We start from the raw sequence: 25094 nt of genomic DNA on the forward strand, positions 1-25094 counted from the left end.
ATCTTTATTGGAGTGTAATTGCTTTACAATGGTGTGTTAGTTTCTGCTTTCTAACGAAGCGAATCAGCTATACATATACATACATCCCCAATTAGGAAGTAATTTAAGGGACTTTTACTTCTGCATATATCACACTAACATGACCAAGACTTTAGTAAGGGATGAATAAAAACTTATTTTTCTAACTACATAGAAATTTTATTAAGGATACAGCCTCAGGATTTTTATGGCAAATAGTGGATGGAACACAAGAACGAGGCTCTTTCTACCCGAGGCCAGCAGGAAAGAATATTTGCAAATTGATAAAGGGCATGGTGGTTTCCTGGAATATGATGGCGGAAGACTGGGCCTTGCTTCCGGAATAGGATGACTGCTAAAGCTAAGTGAGTGTAAATATACCCATTCAGCAAGAAAAAAAAAAAACCTGGGAGAGGAAGACTTGACTTTTTAGGTCAGAACAGGCTCTGCATCAGAACTTGACCCAGTCACCCAATTCTTCTCTATTTCAGTGTCCTTTTCTGTAAAATGGGGGTATTACTTATCCCATGGGAGACGTGTTATGAGGATGGATTTGGCTTTATAGAATATGCACGATACTAGGAATTTATAGAGAAATAAAATTTAGAAGCCTCCTTTGCTTTCTGAGTGGCTAGATTTGCTTAGTTGAGATGAGACTGGTTGCCTTCCCTTTTTGAACAATTTCCCCTCATTTTGGCCATCTCCTCCCCTCCCATGAAGGCACCCAAAGATTCCCTTGCCTCAGACACCTACTGTCATGAAACCCATGAGCTGAAAAATCACTGAACAGGGCAATGCTTGGTACCCACTAATGGTGCAGAAGCTCAGGTATCACTGCACATTCAAATATCAGCTTCTTAAGGGCAGAGACTTTTGTCTGCTTCCCTCACTGTAGAACCTTGAACAGGTAGGTGCTCAATAAATATTTGTTGAAAGAATAAATCAATGTCGGACTTCCGGGCTTACATCTCATCTTTCCTTTCTACTCTTCTCAACTAAGAGATTCTCTTCATTCTGCATCTTTCCTCACCTTGCTCTTTCTCCAAAACATTCCCCCTTCTAGTCTCCACTGCCCCTAGATTCAGAGCTTTTTCCTAAAGTAAACAATAGTTCACTATTAATAGCTTAATAACTTAGAAATGGTGCAGTTTCTTTGGTTTAAGAAGCACTGTTCCCATCCTCCAATCTAAAATAATTTTTTTTTTTTGCGGTACGCGGGCGTCTCACTATTGTGGCCTCTCCCGTTGCCGAGCACAGGCTCCGGACGCACAGGCTCAGCGGCCTTGGCTCACGGGCCCAGCCGCTCCGCGGCATGTGGGATCTTCCCGGACAGGGGCACGAACCCGTATCCCCTGCATCGGCAGGCGGACTCTCAACCACTGCGCCACCAGAGAAGCCCTAAAGTAAAATTTGAGGAGATGGTTTGGGACTGGGGAAGAGGGACTGGGGAAGGTGATTATTTGGAGGTGCGTTAACAATTTGTATAAAGTGGCATGTTTTAGTTAAATCTGGCTATGTAGGAATTTAAGCATCATTAAATGAATGTCTGTTAGAATCTTGATCTTCAAATTAACCAGCTAGGCAGAGTTAGTTAGACTGAGGAAGGGTGATCAGATGGCAAATTCCAAAGTCTGAGGGAGGATGAGTACAAGGCAAGGGAAGGCTGGCAGGTAGAGCTGGGATTTGTCTGCTACAAGAGACCTGCGGTTCTCAGACCTGAGGGTGCATCAGAATCACCTGGAGGGCTTGTTAAAACACAGATTGCTGAGCCCCACCCCGGAGTTTAGGATTCAGTAGGTCTGATGAGGTCCAAGAATTTGCATTTCTAACAAATTCCCAGGGGAATGTTGTTGGTCTGGGGACCACACTTTGAGAACCATTGCAATGTAGGGCACAGAAGAAGATACAACCAATCTTACAGTCCATTTGTCCAGCACAGATTGAGGCTGTGTTCAAGGCAAACCAAAACTTTCTGTCTCAGTCACCTCAATAAATTAAACTAAATTCCACTTAATGTAGGAAACTCACAAAAATGGAGGGAGTTAAAATTGCCCCATTTTATCTTATGGTAAAAGGCATTTGAACTTCACAGCTGCAATTACCTTGGGTAGCAGAGGCCAGGGGGCTCTCAGGATCTTTCTGAAGGAACTGGGACAAATAACTTAGATAAATCACAGATCAGAGTGGAGAAATGAGGTGCTTTTTTAAACCAGTGGCACTCAAAAAGGTTTGTTGAGTTTAACTGAATCCAGATAGATCAGGAAGTGGATACAAGGGCTTAAACAAAGTGTACTGAGAACACAGTTTTATTTATAAATTGCAGGAGACTTAGAAACAAAATAATAATGGTGAAGGGGGCCCTCAAGAGACTCTTAAGATACTCAGATTCATTCTTGTGTGTCTCAGCAGAAGAATTTATATTACTCAGTAAGTTGACACATGGGAGGTTAAAAATGTGTGTGTGTGTACATGATTTGTTATAAGATTATGGCAACTACAGTACAGACACATTGGAAAAAGAAAAGAGAATAGACGGGAAAAACCTTTATTATCCTGCCTCTCTAACACAACTGTAAATAGTATTTCCTTCTAGTGGTTTTTCTTCTGTATATTTTTTAATAGTGCACTTAAATTTAAATACACTTTTTGAGCTTACATAATCATAGTGACTAAGAGCACAGTCTGCAGTCAGATAGCCTTGGTTTCAAATCCTGACTCCAGACGTTTCCAGCCCTGAGTTTTGCGTTTGTTAAATTTGAGAAGATAAATTCAGCTTAGAGTGTTGCTGTGTGGATTCAGTGGGATGGTATGCCTCAGTGCTCAGCACAGGGCCAGGCATCATGCAAACACTTGGTAAATAGTGGCACGGTTTTCTGTTCTCACTAAAAGGCTGTGTCAGCTTTCCACAGTCCTAATAACTGGGAAGTTTTTCTCAACATTTAGAACCGTATCTATTTTTATTTCATGAGTTTGGCAAAATTTTATTCCATAAATTCTTCTGTGGTTCAGACACTGCTTTGAGGATCTTTTATGAACAGCTTGTTGAGAGCCCTTATTACCTGGGTTTTCTCAAAGAGTAGAGTCATCAAAGAGGGCTCAAAGCTAAAACATAAGGATGACTGTGCTTGAACTGAGAGGTTGGTTCAGCTGCTCTTTAGCTAGGTTGTGTGGCTTCGCTCCAGGACCACAGATTCTGACCACACCATTGCAGGTACCACATACAGCCATCTAGGTGATGGGTTGCTAGGGAAATGGGTGAGAAACCGTAGGTGGAGAGGTATTGATCTCTCACTCCTACTGGAAAAACAACCCCTAGCTCAAACCTGGCTAAATTTACATCTGCAACCTGACCTATCATTTCTGCTCCAACCTGATTATCCAGCTGCCAACTTGACCTCCACTTGGAGTCCTTTTCCTTGGGACCACAAACTCAGTATATCTAGACCAAATCTTCAGCCTGATGGAAGGTAACCAACCATATAGTCCTGAGTTTTACAGTTGCCCTGTAAACGAAGGGATTAACTTTGTTAGATGACACCTTCCTGTCCACAAAAGGCAAAAAAGCTCCTCATTGAAGACCTTGGTTTTGTTTATCACATAAACAGATCTTGACTCTACAGGATAGTTGCAGATAACAATAGGCAGAATAGCCAATTCATTCATTAATTCCTTAAATTTGATGGAACCATTCTGTACGTTCTCTTATATTGCTGGCTAGAGAATTAATTGGTAAAATACTATGAAGGACAAACACACAAACCCTTTGACCCAGCAACTCCACTTCTAGGACTATATTCCACAGATATATTTATAAATGTATGAATTAACACGTGCAATTTACTGAATGTCATTTGTGTTGGTAAAAATATAGGAACAACACAGGAATGTAAATTGGTGTGGCCAATTCGGAACACAGTATGGAAGTCCCTCAAAAAATTTTTAAATGTTGCCATTTGCGACTACATAGATAGGTCTCGAGGGCATTATGTTAAGTGACATAAGTCAGAGAAAGACAAATACCATATGATCTCACCTATATGTGCAATCTAAACAAAACAAAACAAACCATAGATACAGAGACCAGATTGGTGATTGTCGGAGGCAGTGGGTGGGGAGTGAGCAAAACTGGTGAAGGGGGTCCAAAAGTACAAACTTCCAGTTATAAGATAAATAAGTCATGGGGATATAATGTACAGTATGCTGACTATAGTTAATAATGCTGTGTTGCATATTTGAACGTTTCTAAGAGAGTAGATCTTAAAAGTTCTCATCACAAGAAAAAACTTTTTGTAACTACGTATGTTGACAGATGTTAACTAGACTTACTGTGGTGATCATTTGGCAGTATATACAAATACTGAATCATCATGTTGTATACCCGAAACTAATATAGTTTTATATGTCAATTATACCTCAATTTAAAAAATTGGAAACAACAAAAATATGTAAAAGAGACTAGTTGAGAAATTATTGCCAATCTATATAATAGAATACATATGCAACTGTAGAAAGAATGAGGCATTCTTATGTCGTTACCTATTAAGTGAAAAAAGGCAAATGCAGATCACCAGTGGATGATAAACAGATGATGGATAAACAGATTGTGGACGGGATAAACAGATTGTGGTATGAATGGATAAATCATGAAGGATAAACAGATTGTGGTATATCCATACACAATGTAATACTCCATTAAAAAAAAGAATGAACTATTGGTCCACACTACAACATAGATGAATCTCAAGTATTGTGTTCTCATTTGTGTAAAGAAAATGGAGGAAAGAATATATACATGTATTTGTGTGTATACTCTATATGCACAAAAGGTACACAAGAAACTGTTATGTGGATTGTCTATGGGGAGGGCACCTGCATAACTGGCAGACAAAATTATGAGGGAGATACTTTACAGTGTTCTTTTTTAATACTTTTTATATTTAAAAATACAAAAATATTACATACTCAAAATAAAAATAGAATAGTTTATAACTATTGCTATGTCTAGGTATTATATATAATTTTTGTCTCTTTTTTTAGTTTTTAATCAGTTTTGAAAAATCCGTTTATTCAGCCTATGTGCAGAAACATAAAGGAGATGATGCTTAATTTTATGCCATTGGCAAAAATAAGCAAATATTTAGAAAGCTAGTTTGTTTTCACTGATTTCTAGTTTAATTCCACTCTGGTGTCAGACTACCTGCTCTATATGATTTCTGACCTTTGAAATTTGTTGAGATTTGCTTTATGGCCCAGGATGTGGTCAATTTTGGTAAATGGTTCACTGTGCACAAAAAGAATGTGTACTTTGTCATAAGATGTTGTGTTTTCTATATAAGTCAATTAGATCAAGTTTATCATGTTCGAATCCTATATATCTCTAATTTTTTTAATCTACATGTTCTATTGCTTACTGAATGAGGTATGTTAAAATCTTTCACTGTAATTGTGGATTTGATATTTCTCCTCTTCTACAGTTCTTGTTTTATACATTTTGAGCCTTTATTACTTGGTACATACATATTTATAATTGCTATATCTTTCTGGTGAATTGATCCTTGAACATTTAGGAAATGCCACCTTTGTAGTCATGTGTCTGCCTTAAAGTCCTTTTTGTCTGGTATTAGTATAGCTACACAAGCTTTCTCTTGGCTATTTTTGTATAACTTTTTCCCACGACTTTGTAAACAGTTCATCTAGGCATTTACCCAAGAGAAATGAAAGACTATGTCCATATAAAGACTTACACATGAATGTTCATAGCAGCTTTATTTGTAATAGCCAAAACCTGGAAATAACTCAAATGTGCATCAACAGGTGAATGGATAAACGAATTTTGGTATAGTTATGCAATGAAATACTTCTCTGTAATGAAAGGGAATGAACTACTGATATACACTACAGCATAGATGGATCTTAAAATAATTATGCTGGGTGAACGAAGCCAGACAAAAAAGAGATATATCGTCTGATTCCATTTATATAAAATTCTAGAAAATGCAAACTAGTCTATAGTGACCAAATGCAAATAGGTTACCTAGGGGGAGGGAGTGGGGAAGATTAAGAAGAAGCATGAGGAAACTGTGATTGCAGTGATAGTTTCATGGGTGTACATCTACATTAAACTTATAAATAGTACACCTTAAATATGTGCAGTATATCGCATGTCAAATATACCTCAGTAAATCTGTTAAAAATAAAGTATGACTCTTGTTAAGTAGCATATGGTTTTTCTTTTTAATTGACATATAGTTGATTTAAAATGTTGTGTTAGTTTCTGGTGTACAGCAAAGTGATTCAGTTTATATACTGTTGTTTATCTAGTTTATATATAGTAGTTTGTATCTGCTAATCCCAAACTCCTAATTTATCCCTCCCCAACTCCCTTTCCCCTTTGGTAAACATAAACCTGCTTTCTATGTCTGTGAGTCTGTTTCTGTTTTGTAAATAAGTTCATTTGTATCATATTTTAGATTCCACATGTGATATCATATATTTGCCTTTCTCTGTCTGGAGTACTTCACTAAGTATGATAATGTCTATCCATGTTGCTGCAAATGGCATTATTTCATTCTTTTTTATGGCTGAGTAATATACCATTGTATATATGTACCGCATCTTCTTTATCCATTCATCTGTCAGTGGACACTTAGGTTGCTTCCATGTCTTGGCTATTGTAAATAGTACTGCAGTGAACATTGTGGGGCATGTATCTTTTCTAATTAGAGTTTTCTCCTGATCTGTAGCTTATAGTTCTTTTTAATGTAATCTGATGGTGTTTGTCTTTTAATTGGAGAATTTAACCTAGTTATATTTAATGTAATCACTGATATAGTTGAATTATTTTTTCTTGAGCCTTTTCCTTCCTAAAACTTACATAACTTATCTCAAATATGAGGGTAATACAGCTTATCTACCTATTTCCCTAGGTTATTTTGAGGAGTAAGTGAGATCGTTATACATAAAAGTCTCAGTATGTTATAAATCATTACAGTTTTCAGTTTCTTTCTTGGTTTTCAGAAATGAGCAAGATGAATCCCAGGTAAAATTCTGAAGTAGATGTCCGTTTCTATTAAAAACAGAAAGGTTTATACTTAGGCAAATCACCTGGCACTGACGTAGCAACATTGCTATACTTTGAAACTGTGTATGACGTCCTATTTCTTTAACGTTTGATCTCCTTCACCCATTTCTTTCACCCCACACCCACCACTGGCAACCACTAACCTGTTCTCTGTATCTATGAACTTGATTGTTTTGTTTGTTTTAGATTCTACATATAAGGGAGATCCTGTGGTCTTTCTTAAGATTCTACATATAAGGGAGATCCTGTGGTCTTTTCTCCTCTTTCTTTCTGACTTATTTCATCTAGCATGATGCCCTTGAAATCTATCCATGTTGTCGCAAATGGCAAGATTTCATTCTTTTTATGGCTGAATAATATTCCTCTCTGTGTGTGTGTGTGTGTGTGTAATTTCTTTTTATTAAACAGCTTTATTGCAGTATAATTGCTTCACAATGTTGTTAGTTTCTGCTGTATAACAAAGTAAATGAGCTATGTGTATACATATATCCCCATATCCTCTCTCTTTTGCGTCTCCCTCCCATCCTCCCTCTCCCACCCCTCTAGGTGGTCACAGAGCACTGAGCTGATCTCCCTGGGCTATGCAGCTGCTTGCTGCTAGCTATCTGTTTTACATTTGGTAGTGTATATATGTCAATGCCACTCTCTCACTTTGTCCCAGCTTACCCTTCCCCCTCCCCGTGTCCTCAAGTCCATTATCTACGTCTGCGTCTTTATTCCTGTCCTGCTCCTAGATTCATGAGAACCTCTTTTTTTTTTTTAGATTCCATATATACATGTTAGCATACGGTATTTGTTTTTCTCTTTCTGACTTACTTCACTCTGTATGACAGACTCTAGGTCCATCCACCTCACTACAAATAACTCAATTTCATTTCTTTTTATGGCTGAGTAATATTCCATTGTATATATGTGCCACATCTTCTTTATCCATTCATCTGTCGATGGACACTTAGGTTGCTTCCATGTCCTGACTATTGTTAATAGTGCTGCATTGAACATTGTGATACATGTATCTTTTGAATTATGGTTTTCTCAGGGTATGTGCCCAGTAGTGGTATTGCTGGGTCATATGGTAGTTCTATTTTTAGTTTTTTAAGGCACCTCCATACTGTTCTCCATAGTGGCTGTATCAACTTACATTCCCACAAACAGTGCAAAAGGGTTCCCTTTTCTCCACACCCTCTCCAGCATTTATTGTTTGTAGATTTTTTGATGATGGCCATTCTGACTGGTGCAAGGTGATACCTCATTGTAGTTTTTATTTTTCTTCTTTTTTTTTTGGCTGTGTTGGGTCTTCGTTTCTGTGCAATGGCTTTCTCTAGTTGTGGCAAGCGGGGGCCACTCTTCATCGCAGTGCACGGGCCTCTCACTGTCGTGACCTCTCTGGTTGCGGAGCACAGGCTCCAGACGTGCAGGCTCAGTAGTTGTGGCTCATGGGCCTAGCTGCTCCGCGGCACGTGGGATCTTCCCAGACCAGGGCTCGAACCCATGTCCCCTGCATTAGCAGGCAGACCCTCAACCACTGCGCCACCAGGGAAGCCCCTAATTGTAGTTTTGATTTGCATTTCTCTAATGACTAGTGATGTTGAACATCCTTTCATGTGTTTGTTGGCAATCTGTATATCTTCTTTGGAGAAATGTTTACTTAGGTCTTCTGCCCATTTTTGGATTGGGTTGTTTGTTTTTTTGCTATTGAGCTGCATGAGCTGCTTGTATATTTTGGAGATTAATCCTTTGTCAGTTGCTTCGTTTGCAAATATTTTCTCCCATCCTGAGCTTTGTCTTTTCATCTTGTTTATGGTTTCCTTTGATGTGCAAAAGTTTTTAAGTTTCATTAGGTCCCATTTCTTTACTTTTGTTTTTATTTCCATTACTCTAGGAGGTGGGTCAAAAAGGATCTTGCTGTGATTTATGTCATAGAGTGTTCTGCCTGTGTTTTCTTCTAAGAGTTTTATAGTGTCTGGCCTTACATTTAGGTCTTTAATCCATTTTGAGTTTATTATTGTATATGGTGTTAGGGAGTGTTCTAATTTCATTCTTTTACATGTAGCTGTCCAGTTTTCCCAGAACCACTTATTGTAGAGGCTATCTTTTCTCCATTGTATATTCTTGCCTCTTTTATCAAAGATAAGGTGACCATAGGTGCATGGGTTTATCTCTGGACTTTCTATCCTGTCTCTTGATTGATATTTCTGTTTTTGTGCCAGTACCATACTGTCTTGATTACTGTAGCTTTGTAGTATATTCTGAATTCAGGGAGCCTGATTCCTCCGGCTCCGTTTTTCTTTCCCAAGATTGCTTTGGCTATTTGGAGTCTTCTGTGTTTCCCTACAAATTGTGAAATTTTTTATTCTAGTTCTGTGAAAAATGCCACTGGTTGTTTCATAGGGATTGCACTGAATCTGTAGATTGCTTTGGGTAGTATAGTCATTTTCACAACGTTGATTCTTCCAATCCAAGAACATGGTATATCTCTCCATCTGTGTGTAACATCTTTAATTTCCTTCATCAGTGTCTTATAGTTTTCAGCATACAGGCCTTTTGTCTCCTTAGGTAGGTTTATTCCTAAGTATTTTATTCTTTTTGTTGCAGTGGTAAATGGGAGTGTTCCCTTAATTTCCCTTTCAGATTTTTCATCATTAGTGTATAGGAATGCCAGAGATTTATGTACATTAATTTAGTATCCTGCTACTTTACCAGATTCATTGATTAGGTCTAGTAGTTTTCTGGTAGCGTCTTTAGGATTCTCTATGTATAGTATCATGTCGTCTGCAAACAGTGACAGCTTTACTTCTTCTTTTCCAATTTGGATTCCTTTTATTTCTTTTTCTTCTCTGATTGCCATGGCTGAAACATCCAAAACTATGTTGAATAATAGTGGTGAGAGTGGGCACCCTTGTCTTGTTCCTGATCTTAGAGGAAATGGTTTCAGTTTTTCACCACTGAGAACAATGTTGGCTGTGGGTTTGTCATATATAGCCTTTATTATGTTGATGTAGGTTCCCTCTATGCCCACTTTCTGGAGAGTTTTTATCGTAAATGGGTGTTGAATTTTGTCAAAAGATTTTTCTACATCTATTGAGATTATCATATGGTCTCTATCCTTCAATTTGTTAATATGGTGTATCACATTGATTGATTTGCATATATTGAAGAATCCTTGCATGCCTGGGATAAACCCCATTTGATCATGGTGTATGATCCTTTTAATGTGCTGTTGGATTCTGTTTGCTAGTATTTTGTTGAGGATTTTTGCATCTATGTTAATCAGTGATATTGGCTTGTAGTTTTCTTTTTTTGTGACATCTTTGTCTGGTTTTGGTATCAGGGTGATGGTGGCCTCGTAGAATGAGTTTGGGAGTGTTCCTCCCTCTGCTATGTTTTGGAAGAGTTTGAGAAGGATAGGTGTTAGCTCTTCTCTAAATGTTTGATAGAATTTGCCTGTGAAGCCAACTGGTCCTGAGCTTTTGTTTGTTGGAAGATTTTTAATCTCAGTTTCAGTTTCAATGCTTGTGACTGGTCTCTTTATTTTTTCTATTTCTTCCTGGTTCAGTCTCAGAAGGCTGTGCTTTTCTAAGAATTTGTCCATTTCTTCCAGGTTGTCTATTTTATTGACATAGAGTTGCTTGTAGTAATCTCACATGATCCTTTGTATTTCTGCTGTGTCAGTTGTTACTTCTCCTTTTTCATTTCTTATTCTGTTGGTTTGAGTCTTCTCCCTTTTTTTCTTGATGAGTCTGGCTAATGGTTTATCGATTTTGTTTATCTTCTCAAAGAACCAGCTTTTAGTTTTATTGATCTTTGCTATCGTTTCCTTCATTTCTTTTTCATTTATTTCTGATCTGATCTTTATGATTTCTTTCCTTCTGCTAACTTCGGGGGTTTTTTTGTTCTTCTTTCTCTAATTGCTTTAGGTGTAGGGTTAAGATGTTTATTTGAGATTTTTCTTGTTTCTTGAGGTAGGATTGTATTGCTATAAACTTCCCTCTTAGAACTGCTTTTGCTGCATCCCATAGGTTTTGGGCCGTCGTGTCTCTGTTGTCATTTGTTTCTGGGTATTTTTTGATTTCCTCTTTGATTTCTTCAGTGATCACTTCGTTCTTAAGTAGTGTATTGTTTAGCCTCCATGTATTTGTATTTTTTACAGATTTTTTCCTGTAATTGATATCTAGTGTCATAGCATTGTGGTTGGAAAAGATACTTGACATGACTTCAATTTTCTTAAATTTACCAAGACCTGATTTGTAACCCAAGATATGATCTATCCTGGAGAGTGTTCCATGAGCACCTGAGAAGAAAGTGTATTCTGTTGTTTTTGGATGGAATGTCCTATAAATATCAATTAAGTCCATCTTAATTGACTTTATTGTATCATTTAAAGCTTTGCTTCCTTATTTGGTTTCATTTTGGATGATCTGTCCATTGGTGAAAGTGGGGTGTTAAGTCCCCTACTATGATTGTGTTACTGTCGATTTCCCCTTTTATGTCTGTTAGCATTTGCCTTAAGTACTGAGGAGCTCCTATGTTGGGTGCATCTATATTTACAATTGTTATATTATCTTCTTGTATTGATCCCTTGATCATTATGTAGTGTCCTTCTTTGTCTCTTGTAATAGTCTTTATTTTAAAGTCTCTTTTGTCTGATATGATATAAGAATTGCTACTCTAGCTTTATTTTGATTTCATTTGAATGGAATATCTTTTTCCATCCCCTCACTTTCAGTGTATATGTGTCCCTAGGTCTGAAGTAGATCTCTTGCAGACAGCATATATACGGGTCTTGTTTTTGTATTCATTCAGGCAGTCTATGTCTTTTGGTTGGAGCATTTAATCCATTTATATTTAAGGTAATTATAGATATGTATGTGCCTATTACCATTTTCTTAATTGTTTTTGGTTTGTTTTTGTAGGTCTTTTCCTTCTCTTGTATTTCCTGCCTAGTAGAGTTCCTTTAGCATTTGCTGTAAAGCTGGTTTGGTGGTGCTGAATTCTCTTGCCTGTAAAGGTTTTAATATCTTCATCGAATCTGAACGAGATTCTTGCTGGGTAGAGCAATCTTGGTTGTAGGTTTTTCCCTTTCATCACTTTAAATATGTCCTGCCACTCTCTTCTGGCTTGCAGGGTTTCTGCTGAGAGATCAACTGTTAACCTTATGGGGATTCCCTTGTATGTTATTTGTCGCTTTTCCCTTGTTGCTTTTAATATTTTTTTTTGTATTTAATTTTTGATAGTTTGATTACTATGTGTCTTGGCTTGCTTCTTCTTGGATTTATCCTGTATGGGACTCTGCGCTTCCTGGATTTGATTAACTATTTCCTTTCCCATGTTAGGGAAGTTTTCAACTATAATCTTTTCAAATATTTTCTCAGACCCTTTCTTTTTCTCTTCTTCTGGGGCCCCTATAATTCGAATGTTGTCCCAGAGGTCTCTGAGACTGTCCTCAATTCTTTTCATTCTTTTTTCTTTATTCTCCTCTGTGGTAGTTATTTCCACTATTTTATTTTCCAGGTCATTTATCCGTTCTTCTGCCTCAGTTATTCTGATATTGATTCCTTCTAGAGAATTTTTAATTTCATTTATTGTGATGTTCATCATTGTTGTTTGTTTGCTCTTTAGTTCTTCTGGGTCCTTGTTAAATGTTTCTTGTATTTTCTCCATTCTATTTCCAAGATTGGGATATCTTTACTATCATTATGGTGAATTCTTTTTCAGGTAGACTGCCTATTTCCTCTTCATTTGTTTGGTCTGGTGGGTTTTTACCTTGCTCCTTCATCTACTGCATATTTCTCTGTCTTCTCATTTTGTTTAACTTACTGCGTTTGGGGTCTCCTTTTCGCAGGCTCTAGGTTCGTAGTTCCCCTTGTTTTTGGTGTCTGCCCCCAGTGGGTGAGGTTTGTTCAGTGTCTTGGGTAGGCTTTCTGGTGGAGGGGTCTGGTGCCTGTGTTCTGGTGGTTGGGGCTGGATCTTGACTTTCTGGTGGGCAGGACCGCATCTCGTGGTGTGTTTTGGGGTGTCTGTGAGCTTAGTATGATTTTAGGCAGTATGATTCTCTGCTAATTATACTGCTAATTAGGCAGTATAATTCTCTTGGTATGATTCTCTGCTAATGGGTGTGGCTGTGTTCCTGTCTTGCTCTTTGTTTGGCATGGGGTATCCAGCACTGGAGTTTGCAGGCCATTGGGTGGAGCTGGGTCTTAGCGTTGAGATGGAGATCTCTGGGAGAGCTGATGTTAATTGATATTACGTGGGGCTGGGAGGTCTCTGGTGGTCCAATGTCCTGAACTCGGCTCTCCGACCTCGGAGGCTCAGGCCTGACACCAGGCTGGAGCAGCAAGACCCTGGGCTGTGTGACTTAGGATAGTTGTTAAATAATTCTGCATTTCAGTTTTCTCACCTGAATAAAGAATATCTGATATGCTTTCAGGGTGCAGTTCTGGGTATCTGTATAATTGCTTTATCCATTCAGTTGTTGATAGGCACTTAGGTTGTTTCCATATCTTGGCTATTGTAAATAATGCTGTGGTGAAAATGGGGTTGCATATATCCTTTTGAAGTAGTGTTTTCATTTTCTTTGGATAAATATCCAGAAGTGGGATTGCTGGGTCATATGGAAGCTCCATTCATAATTTTTTGAGGAAACTCCATACTGCTTTCCATAGTGGCTGCACGAATTTTCATTCTTACCAACAGTGCACAAGGGTTCTCTTTTCTCCACATCCTTGACAACACTTGTTATTTGTTGTCTTTTTGATAACAGCCATTCTAACAGATGTGAGGTGCTATCTCATTGTGATTTTGATGTGCGTTTCCCTGATGACTAAGCCCGATGTTGAGCATCTTTTCATGTACCTTTCTTTTTTTTGGAAAATGTCTATTCAGATCTTCTGCCCATTTTAAAATCAGATTGTTTTTTTTTTGCTGTTGAGTTGTAGGAGTTCTTTATATATTTTTGGATATTAGCCCTTTATCAGGTATATGATTTGCAAATATTTCCTTCCATTCATCAGGTTGCCTTTTCATTTTGTTGATAGTTTCCTTTACTGTTCAAAGACTTTTTGGTTTGATGTAGTCCCACTTGTTTATTTTTGCTTTTGTTGCTTAGGCTTTTGGAGTCAGATTAAAAAAATCATTGCCAAGGCCTATGTCCAGGAGCTCATTACTTGTGTTTTCTTCAGAACTTTTATGGTTTCAGGTCCTGTGTTCAAGGCTTTATTTGAGTTTAAATGTATGCTTCTACTTTTTTTTTTTCTATTTTTCAATCTGTCTCTTCTTTCCATAGAGGTTACAATCCATACTTGACTTACTAAAATTCTAATATTAGTGTTTTTTATCATTTCATAGACAATGCAGGAACTTTAGAATATATGAACTCCATTTACCCCTCCCACCTTATATATAATTGTTGATGTGTATTTTAAGTCTATGTATATTTTAAATTCCACATTATTATCATTATTTTTTACAGTCATTATCATTTAGATTTACTCACATATTTACCCTTTTGATGCACTTCATTGCTTTCAGCACTTCTGTGCTTCCAACTGGGATCACTTTCCTTCTGCCTGAAGAACTCTCTTTACTATTTCTTTTAGTATGGCTCTGTTGGTAATAAATTCTCTCAGTTTTTGTTTATCTGATGAAATCTTTATCCTTTATTTATGAAGGATATTTTCACTGGGTAGAAAATTCTATATTGGTAGTTGTTTTCTTTCAACACTTTAAAGATTGACATTACATTGGTTTTGGACTTTACTTTTTCAGTTATTACTCTTACTATTCCACTTCCAAGGTAGTGTGTGTTTTCCCCAAATGTTTTTTAAGAGCATTAAAATTTCTCTTTGGGGAACTTCCCTGGTGGCACAGTCATTAAAGAATCCACCCGCCAATGCAGGAGACACGGGTTTGAGCCCTGGTCTGGGAAGACCCCACTTGCCACAGAGCAACTAAACCCATGCAGCACAACTACTGAGCCTGCACTCTAGAGCCTGCGAGCCAAACTACTGAACCCGCAGGCCACAACTAGTGAGCCCATGCACCACAACTACTGAAGCCCATGCACTCTAGGGCCCGTGTGCCACAACTACTGAACCTGCGTGCTGCAACTACTGAAGCCTGTGCACCTAGAGCCTGTGCTCTGCAACAAGAGAAGCCACCACAATGAGAAACCCACACACCACAATGAAGAGTAGCCTCCACTTGCTGCAAGTGGAGAAAGCCTGCACACAGCATAGAAGACCCAACACAGCCAAAAATAAATAAATAATAAGTAAATAAATTAGTTAATTAAAATTTCTCTTTGATTTTCAGCAGTTTTACTATGATGGGTCTAGGTTTGATTTTCTCTGTATTGATTCTTTTTTTTTTTAACATCTTTATTGGAGTATAATTGCTTTACAATGGTGTGTTAGTTTCTGCTTTATTCTGTATTGATTCTGACTGGTGTTTGTAGAGCTTTACAAACGTTGGTCTTGGTTATTTTTGTCAGCAAGTTTTCTTTAAATGTTACTTCTGCTCCTGTTATGTCTCTCTTCTTCTTTCGGGACTTCAGTTTACATATGTTAGATCTGTTTCTTTATGTCTCAACACATTTTTCTGGAGAACCCCTTTTTAACAACCAGTTACAAATAAAAAGCACTCAGTATTTACAGGTGTTCTTTTAGGTGATTATGCTGCCTCACTAGTAGGTGGTGATAATGGCAGGAGAAAAACTAACTTACAAGGTGATATCTGGGGGCTGTGGGGAGGAGATCCCTTAGAGAATCACTGAAGACACTGAGTAATCCTTCTCTGGGCTTGCTGCAGGAATCCTCAAACACTGCAGTCATCTAATAAATGCAGAGGAATTTTCCAAGTGAAAGGGATCTGGGCCTCCCCTGTAAGGGAGAAACAAGTTCCACAGCTTGTTAATAGGGGCAAACTTCTGTTTGTAGTCATGTTTCCACCTGTTGAATCATCTTTACAGAAGTTGTACATTTATGGCATGTCTGTTTATGAGAAGAGATGGAAAATATGAGAAACTCTAAAACTTGAAATATTTATTTTGAAACCTCAGCATGATGAACTTCTGAGGAATTCATTGCTCAAAACGTATGCATGTATGTATATGCAAGGATGGAGATAGATAGATATAGATATAGAAACAATAGATAATATTATTTATAGATATATAAATAATGTATAATATTATTAATACATATATAATATGATATATATATCTATAGCTGTATATTATATATTACATAACATTATATATTATATAAATGTAGATTTTGCCACAGAAATTCATTTTGTAGCCTTTTAAATTTAAAGATGTACTTCACTAAAAGTATCTGAGGGTGCATCTCAGAAAAAGCCTTAGATTATTTTTATATGGTCAACTCCAGGAACTACTCACTTTTGAGCCAGCTCTGTGTTTTCAGACGTTATCCATGCCCCAAACTGTGATCCAACCCTGTGTTTTTTACATCATTCAGAGCTAGTTTTTCTACATACATACAGCAAATTTTAAAAACTTTATTATTGTTTTTATACAGCACTGCCCTAAACTTATAATTCAGGAAGTTTGGGGGGTAACATTCTTTCACCATTTACTTGGTGTAAATCATTTCTAGTTCTGAACAGTGCCTCTTTGGCAGGGTTTAATTATACAGTGTGCTTGTGGCTACATCCATATATATGCTACCGACAAATGTCTCTAATTATTATTTGATACCAGCTGTGTACTTTACACTGTAGTTGTTGAGTGTTATATAGTCAGTTGTTAGTTACTAAGAGTAACTATATGTAAACTAAGAGTAAATTATACGTTTGCTTTTCTTTATTCCACTCCTTTCACTATTGTTTAAAACATGTCAGATTCAGGAAGACCCTAAACCTCTTTAAACCCTTATAGACAAGGTTTTTTTCTTGAATCAGTTTTAAAATCCTCCCAACCATTTTGGCTGCTGGCCATACCAGCATACAGTGTGAAAGAATTTTCTTTTAGGGATGACAGCCAGTGAGAAGCCTTCTGGGGCTGTTCGGTTTCCTAGCAGAGCTGCTGGTGTAGATGACGGTGCCGATCGTTCCACTTGGAGAGGCTTAAGCATCTTTGCCAGTCAGAGCTGGAAAGGTGCCCAGGAGATCGTATAGCCCAGCCCCTTCATTTTACATGTCATGAAACTAAAACCCAGCTTGGTTAACTGATGTACTTGAATTCAAAACAGCTGGCAAATGGCAACGCTCAGGGCTAGGTCACTGAGTTCACACTCTTTTTCTTTGCTCTTCTAGCTATGTCTGTTGTAAAGAAACAGGGCAGCCCAAATACTGCCCTATTAAAATGTAGGGTTAAAATACTTGAAGTAGGAGTATAGAAACCTAATGTCTAGATGTCATGAAATGGTTAAAAAAATGCTTGAAATGCATTTTTTTTTTCCAATCAGGCCTGTTTCTACTGATTTTTTTTTTTCCAAAATATGGTTCCAAAGTCCCCTTTTCCTGGAAGCCTCCTAAGCATTCTGAGACTGAGTTAGTAACTCCCTCCTCTTTGCTCACAAGGCACTGTGCACATTCCTGTGTATAATACATGCTTATCATGTTGTATTATAATTATTCAATTATCCATCTTCCCTCCGCCCTCCCACCTACTAGACTGAACTTCCAGGAGCAGCAGCAGTGTTTTCTTGGACTTCAAGTCCCTAGCACTTGGCAGAGAGTCTGGCACTGTGTGTGCCCTCAGTGTTCTTATGAATGAATGAATCAGCCAACCACTCTCTCATAGACTTGCCCCATCAGTGAATCTTATGCTTTCTTGGACATGAAAATCACCTGGAGGTGCTGGTTAAAAATGCATTTTTTCCAGGCCGCACCACAAGAGTGGGGCAGGGTCTAAGAATCTGCCTTTTTCCTAAGCAGCTGATGATTTGATGCAAATGACCCATAGTGCACACTTAGCAAGCTCTGCCCAATCATTAGTTCCACTGATAATTAGTTCCAGCTGTATACATCACAGCAACCTGTCCATCTGAATAAAAATAGAGAGCTTTGCTACCCACCCCATTCTACCATTCTGACCCCAGAGTAGGGGTATCGACATTTGCAGAAATAAAGAAGATAATATTTACAAAGCATTTCAGGTTATTAGAAGAAGGCTATCTTGGCTCATCAGGGAAATGTAATATAAATCTGGCATCATAAAAATTATCCTAGACATGTTGAATTTGATCTGAGACTCAAATGCAGAGGAAATAAAACCCCCATGTAATACCTGCATGGACACCACACCTATAGGAGCTCTTTCCCTGGTTGGGTTCTCTTATTTGTGTTCCATATCAGTAAATTGAATAGCTGATATTTACATAATTTTTAAAAATCCCCAGTAGTGCATCTATGCCTGCATGGCACTTTATAGGTACACACTACTTTTTTAAATGATGACTTTAAGCAACTTTAGAGGAGAAAGAGCTGAATTGGGTAGTTATTAAACTCCCTCTATATAACTACCAGAAACATTTCTGAACCTTCTGGTATATTTATTTATACATATATTGTTGCATATTTGTATTCAATTCCTCATATTACTTTTAACTTCTTTCTTTATGTACATTTCCATACAAATATTTAAATGGTAAAATCATGTTTCATGTATTTTATGCTGTTATGTACTTAGTGTTCTCCCTAATGTTGGATGCATTGGATTGCATTCAATTGCATTGGATTGCATTCAATTATCTGCTATCATATACAGAGTTCTTATGTTCATTTTTGTTCAAATTATATTTTTGTCTGTATAAATTCCATGGGGTATATTCCCATGAAAGAGTAACGACAGTTTTAGAGTTCTTGTCACATGTTACAGTATTATTTTCCAAAGACACGACACCAATATACAACCCCACAGGGGTTTTCCCACAGCTTGACCAACATGTAATTTTATCATTCCAGCCTGTTTTTGCTAGTTTAAATGTGCGTAGGGCCTCTCCAGAGCTATTTTATTTTGAAGTTCTTTAAGTGAATACAAAGCAATTCATTCCACGTGTGATGATTCAGTGTTTTCATTTTAAGGACAAACAATTCATCTCCTTATTTGACGGTTTTGAAGGGACAGGTTTAATTGCCTTTTGTAGGATTGATTCTGCAGGGATAGGAAGTAGGCTTGGGGCAGGCTTGACATGTCAGGGAAAAAGATGAGTTATATAGCTCTGAATCAGGAAGCTTATGTGAAGGGTTGAAACAGGAACTCCAGCTGTTTATGCAGGGCTGGGGAGCAGGAACATTCTGATGGCATTTGATAACAAACGTATTGCAGGGCTTCCCTGGTGGCGCAGTGGTTGGGAGTCCGCCTGCCGATGCAGGGGGCGCGGGCTCGTGCCCCGGTCCTGGAAGATCCCACGTGCCGCGGAGCGGCTGGGCCCTTGAGCCATGGCCGCTGAGCCTGCGCGTCCGGAGCCTGTGCTCCGCAACGGGAGAGGCCACAACAGTGAGAGGCCCGCGTACCGCAAAAAAAAAAAAAAAAAAAAAACACGTATTGCAGCTTTGTTAGACAGCCAACTGTACTTCAAAATGAAAGCAAGAACCTGTACCTCCTGCCGTTCTGTGATTCTCTCACGATGCCACTTCATGTTGGCGTGTTCACTTTCATGAACGTTTTCAGATATTCCCAATTCAGGTAGACCCCTCTGGTCTATGACAGGAAAGGCTTGAGAATGGCCAGAAAACTAAAACTCATTATTTGAGAGGCCCTGGGGGGAAGACCTGGAAGCAGAAATCACAGGAGCCGTCCGTCTTATCTGTGAAAAGTCAGCCCAGTCACAGAAAAGGACTTTGCTTGGATGTCTCTGCCCTTCGTGACTACGGTCACCTTCTGAAATAAGCAGATAAGTGATTGCTCTGCTGGCTTGGGTTCCTGTGATGCCAGAAACAAGATACAATGTGGTTTATGCAAGATGGGCCTTTTGTTTTGGATAGTTGCCTAGGCTGTTGATTTTTTTAGAAATGGTGACTGCCAAACTTGTAATGAAAATGAGCGTCCTGAGCACCGGGGATCAAAATCTGAAAGTTTTCCTCCATTCTTGGTCATGCTAAATTCTTGCCTTCACTCTTGTCTCTGTAGAATACTTACACACACACACACACACACACACACACACACAGCACACATTTATATCTCTATCAGCTTTATTTAGAAATAATTCAGGTACCACACAATTCACACATATACACAATTCAGTGTTTTTTTAGTATATTCACAAAGTTGTGCATGCATCAGAACAATTAATTCTAGAACATCTTCATTACCCCTAAAAGAAACCTCAGTCCCATTCCTCTATAGATTTGCTTATTCTGGACATTTCATATAAGCAATTATACAGCATGTGGTCTCTTGGTTTAGCTTCTTCGACTGAATGTAATGTTTTCAGGGTTCATCCATGCTGTGGTATGTATCAATACTTCTTTCACTTTTTTATTGCTGAATGTAGTCCATGTATGATATACCACATGTTGTTTATCCATTCATCAGGTGATGGACATTTAGGTTGTTTCCGCATTTTGGCTACCGTAAATAATGCTGCTATGAGCATTTATGTATAAGCTTTGTGTGGAAGTATGTTCTCCTTTTTCTTGGATATAAACCTAGGGGTGGGTTTGCTGGGATATATGGGAGCTCTATGTTTGCCTTTCTGAGGAACTGCCAGACTGTTTTCCAAAGCAGGTACACAATTTTACATTCCCACCAACAATGTATGACTGCTTCAATTTCTTCATGTCCTCACCAATACTCATTACTGCCCATCTTTTTTTTGGTTTATCCACCCTAGTGGTTGCGAAGTGGTAACTCATTGTGATTTTGATTTGCATTTCCTTGATGGATAATAGACGACTTACTCCTTATCCTAGTATTTTCTCATACTTTAAAAAAATAGAGAAAGAAAATACTTCGGGAAATGAAGGCGTACATTACTACGGGCTGCTGTAACTTCTCTGGGGGTTCACATCTCATTGCATCATAGTGTAAAGGGGCCACTGCTGACAAGAATGTGCTCCAGCCATTTTCTTCCTTTCTTATATCCATTCATCATTCAGGATCCTGGAAAGGAGAGAGAATTGTCTTAAGTTGGGCTATGTGCCCATCCCTTTGATTTGTGGTTATGCCTGTACAACATGAGTGTGCCAATCCTGAAAGGAGATTGAGGTGCTCTTGGGTTGGGAGAATGGATGCCACAGGTGCGGCCAGGACAGGTTTCCTGCCTCTTTCCTGCATGCACCACATTACTAAGATTGGGAGCCAAGCAGGTCATGTCAGAAACCTCATCATGCAGAAAAATTAATAATGATGCCCTAGCATACTTTATAATGGAGAAAACATAATAAGATTTACTTATAATATTTAAATATTTTATTTTAAGTTACAATTTTTAAAACGTGTATATCTCTTTGTTGGACATGCAGCATGTTTCAAATAGGGTCTCATTTGATCCTCAATAATGCCAGTTTCTAGTTATTTTCTATAGTGGCCTCATTGTGGTTTAAGTACACTTTTGTGAACTAGGCTAAGAATCCAGATACCAAAGACTGACTTAATGAGAAAATGTGTTCTGAGTTACAAACAAATTACCAAAAAGTGAGGGCACAAAAGTCAACCTGCTCATAATCGGGATATCACTTGTCGGTAACTCCTGCCAGCAGGTGTGCGTAGACAGTGAAGAGCGACTCTCCTCTGCTCGGTTCCCGGCTACAGGGATGTTGTCTGAGGGCTCAGCAGTGTCACTGCGGCTGACTCAAAGGGTCACTCAGTAGGAGTGGTTTGGAACGAATACAGTCCTTGGAATTCCAGGTAGCATCTCAGGTGCCTGTGGGGAGGTGGAAGTGTTCATTTAAAAGGTCGCTGGCATTTTCTGTGAAAGCAGGCAGCGACCATAAGGGCTCAGCTGCTTGAAAGGAGAGTGACTGGTTCAAGATGACGGCTTGGGGTTTAAAGGACTTTCATCAGAGGCCAGATGTCCTCATGTGGAGAAAATGCCTTTGAATGGCCTGGGAAGAAAGAGCCAAGTGCCCTGGATTTTTGTCTTGGGCTGCAAACTCTTCTTCCTCCTCATGCTGTCATCCTTCCAGTATTGGGCAAGAGCCATAACTGCAGGCGTCCTGGCTTCTGTGAACTTCTCAAGAGCGTATATTATCACCCGAAAGCTCTAGTGTCTACCCACAGGCCACTGAGGACATTTTAGTCAGTTCTGCCAGTCACCCGGCTAAGGAATAAGTTTCATAACATGCTATCAAAGATTGTATCTATAATTGTGATGATGTTTTAAAATTACCACTTCATTTAGATTTTTCTGTTTTAACCCAAGGTATTCTTCTGCGGAAATAAGGAAACAGTTTACCCTCCCACCAAACCTTGGCCAGTACCATCGACAAAGCATAAGTACCTCTGGCTTCCCCTCTCTTCAACTAGTAAGTATGAGTTACAGGTTTGCTTAGAGAATGGTCAAGGGCAGAAGTGCCCAGCATAATCTTTTGCTTCCTGAGTCTTAGGTTTTCCCACCGATCCCTTACAACACCAACCACCAGTTCCTGGCTCTGCACTGCTTTTTGACATCAATTCCCCTCTCTCCCTCCGTCCACTAGGGCTGGGAATACAAAATGGATCTCCAGGGACTATGATTCTGAAGTCTCTGGACTCAGTGGACTTCCGAGCTCTTTGATTTCACCCAAATTATGATTCATATTTTGGGGAGGGGAAGGATTAGCCTGGAAACTTAAAACCATTTGTAACATGCCTTTATTGGAAAAAAATGTATTCCCAAATCTGAAAAGTCAAGTTATGAACCTTAAGCTTTTTAAATAATTTTTTTGGAAGTGTAATTTACATACAATAAAATTTCACTCATTTGTAGGTGTTTGAGGCATTTGGCCAATTTATAGTTAACCTGTACTCAGACAAGATATAGAACTGTTTCTTTACCCTAAAAAAGCCCCGTCATGCCCCTTTGCAGTGGGTCTCCTCTCCCAACCCTCAGCCAGCAGCCCTAGGCAATCACCAATACACCTCTGTCATCATAATTTTGCCTTCTCTGGAACTTCATGTCCATGGAATCAGACAGTACAAACCTTCATTTTTAAAACACACTCCCCCTTTTAAGTTGAAGATTGCCTACATTTTTATATTAACGCCAATTGTTGAGTGTGTATACGTATGTTATGTTATTTGAGGACTAAATGCGAGGCGTGTGCCCAGTGGGTTAAATCTGACTTAAATGAGATAGTTTATAAAACCAGAAGTGAGTCTTCACTTCCTTTGTAAGAGAGCTGCAGCCTCCACTGTACTCACTTCCCCTCACAGCACAGCCCCACTTTCTTGCTCGTTCTCTTGGTTATCTTAAGGAGGTTAGGTTATTTTTTTCTTTCTCACTTATTACTTCAAAACCACTTCTGCTCTTAGAAATTTTGTAGCCTTCCACTCGGTTTCCTGTAGCCGCCATTTTGTCTCCTGTAACAGTTTCCACGCCGTGTAACTGTGTATCTTTTAAAGGTATGTTTACTGGAGTGATTTGTGGTTCTTTCAGTAGGATAATTTGTGTGTTGTGTCACTGATGAAATAGTAGTACTAAAAAATGTATAGCACCTTTTACTGCAAGAGGTAACTTTCGATGACAGTTCTTTAAAAAATCTACTTATGACTTCGGCGGCTTGTTCAACTGCCCTTTTTAGTTGTACTTTTCCTGTCTGTTTCAGATCACAGATTATAATAAAAGCACACCAAGGGCATAATGTCCGTGCTTTCAGATGTATTAGATATGCTTTAATCCAAGATAAATTAGATATGCTTTTTGGTTTCATGTGGTGCTGGTATAGATTTCATTGAAAACCAAAAAAAAATTTTTTTTAAATTTCTGACTCAAATTGTCTTTCAAAATATGCGAAATGCAGTTAAAAAGTGACTGGAGGGCTTCCCTGGTGGCGCAGTGGTTGAGAGTCTGCCTGCCGATGCAGGGGACAGGGGTTCGTGGCCCGGTCCGGGAAGATCCCACATGCCGCGGAGCGGCTGGGCCCGTGAGCCCTGGCCGCTGAGCCTGCGCGTCCGGAGCCTGCGCTCCGCAACGGGAGAGGCCACAACAGTGAGAGGCCCGCGTACAGCAAAAAAAAAAAAAAAAAAAAAAAAGTGACTGGATACATTTTAAAATCTTAAACAAGGTGCGGGAGGTGGGGTTTGGTGCTTTGCTTCTTTGTAAATTCAGACTGCAGCTTTCTGCAATAGTTGTCTTGAGAAATAGTGTGGACCTCACTATTAAGAGGCTTTAAGGAAGTTTAACTCAGAGGCTTTAACCCCTTAGCTACACACCAGCTGCAGCCTGAAATTTCTTCAGGAGAAATCTTTTTTATTTAAAGTCACAAATTTTAAAAATTGTTTCTTATTTTTGCAGGCGTTCTTTTGGTAGTTACGCTGCGTCATCAGGTTTTGACAAAAGTGAATTTGGATGAATTATTTCATTAGCTAGGTGGTAGAGTTAACGTGTGGCTTAACTTCTAATAGAATATGTCAAAGAAATAAGCAAAAATGTTTAACTATACATGAATCATGTGGTTCTGTCATAATTTCTACCCGGTTCTATTTGCAAATAAATAGCCTTTAAAATGTATTTCTCCTGGTTAATTCCAGTTTAGTCTTCTGAATATTTTCCCCCAGACCTCTACCCCAGCTTCAGCACAGTGTGCTGACCCTGCTTCTTCTAGTTAACTGCCTGAAGGGCAGGTGGCATATGAGGAAGCAAAAGTCTGCATTTGATTCCTCTTTTGTTTTTTAAATGCAAGGACTGCTCAGGAAATCCCAGCACCCTAATGTTTACCTGCTGGTCTTCTTGTAATGTCAGAATGAAGTGGCTGTTCTTTCCCTTGAGTCATCTTCCCGAATGAAGGTTCCTCCAACAAAAAATCATCCACTTACATGGTGATTTCCCTTTCCCTTAAAAAAAATATTTTGTTTCATAGAAAGATAATGGGACATTTCAGGAAGATT

The 25094-nt window shown here is 38.6% G+C and overlaps 1 protein-coding gene across 4 annotated transcripts in view; it reads left to right on the forward strand.

Moving 5' to 3' along the window:
• Positions 1 to 25094, forward strand: part of DOCK8 (dedicator of cytokinesis 8) — a 223500-nt gene that overhangs the window by 28792 nt on the left and 169614 nt on the right. For 3 of the 4 annotated variants that reach the window (XM_082841971.1, XM_082841972.1, XM_082841974.1), the window contains exon 2: positions 22429 to 22531. In XM_082841971.1, coding sequence (XP_082698097.1) covers positions 22429 to 22531 — 103 coding nt within the window. Of the gene's footprint in view, positions 1 to 22428; positions 22532 to 23548; positions 23610 to 25094 lie in introns of those variants that run through there. The other variant, XM_082841973.1, reaches the window with a different exon arrangement.

The sequence above is a fragment of the Leucopleurus acutus genome (genome assembly GCF_964270905.1).
Source record: "Leucopleurus acutus genome assembly, chromosome: 7".
In the NCBI taxonomy this organism is placed as follows: Eukaryota; Metazoa; Chordata; class Mammalia; order Artiodactyla; family Delphinidae; genus Leucopleurus; species Leucopleurus acutus.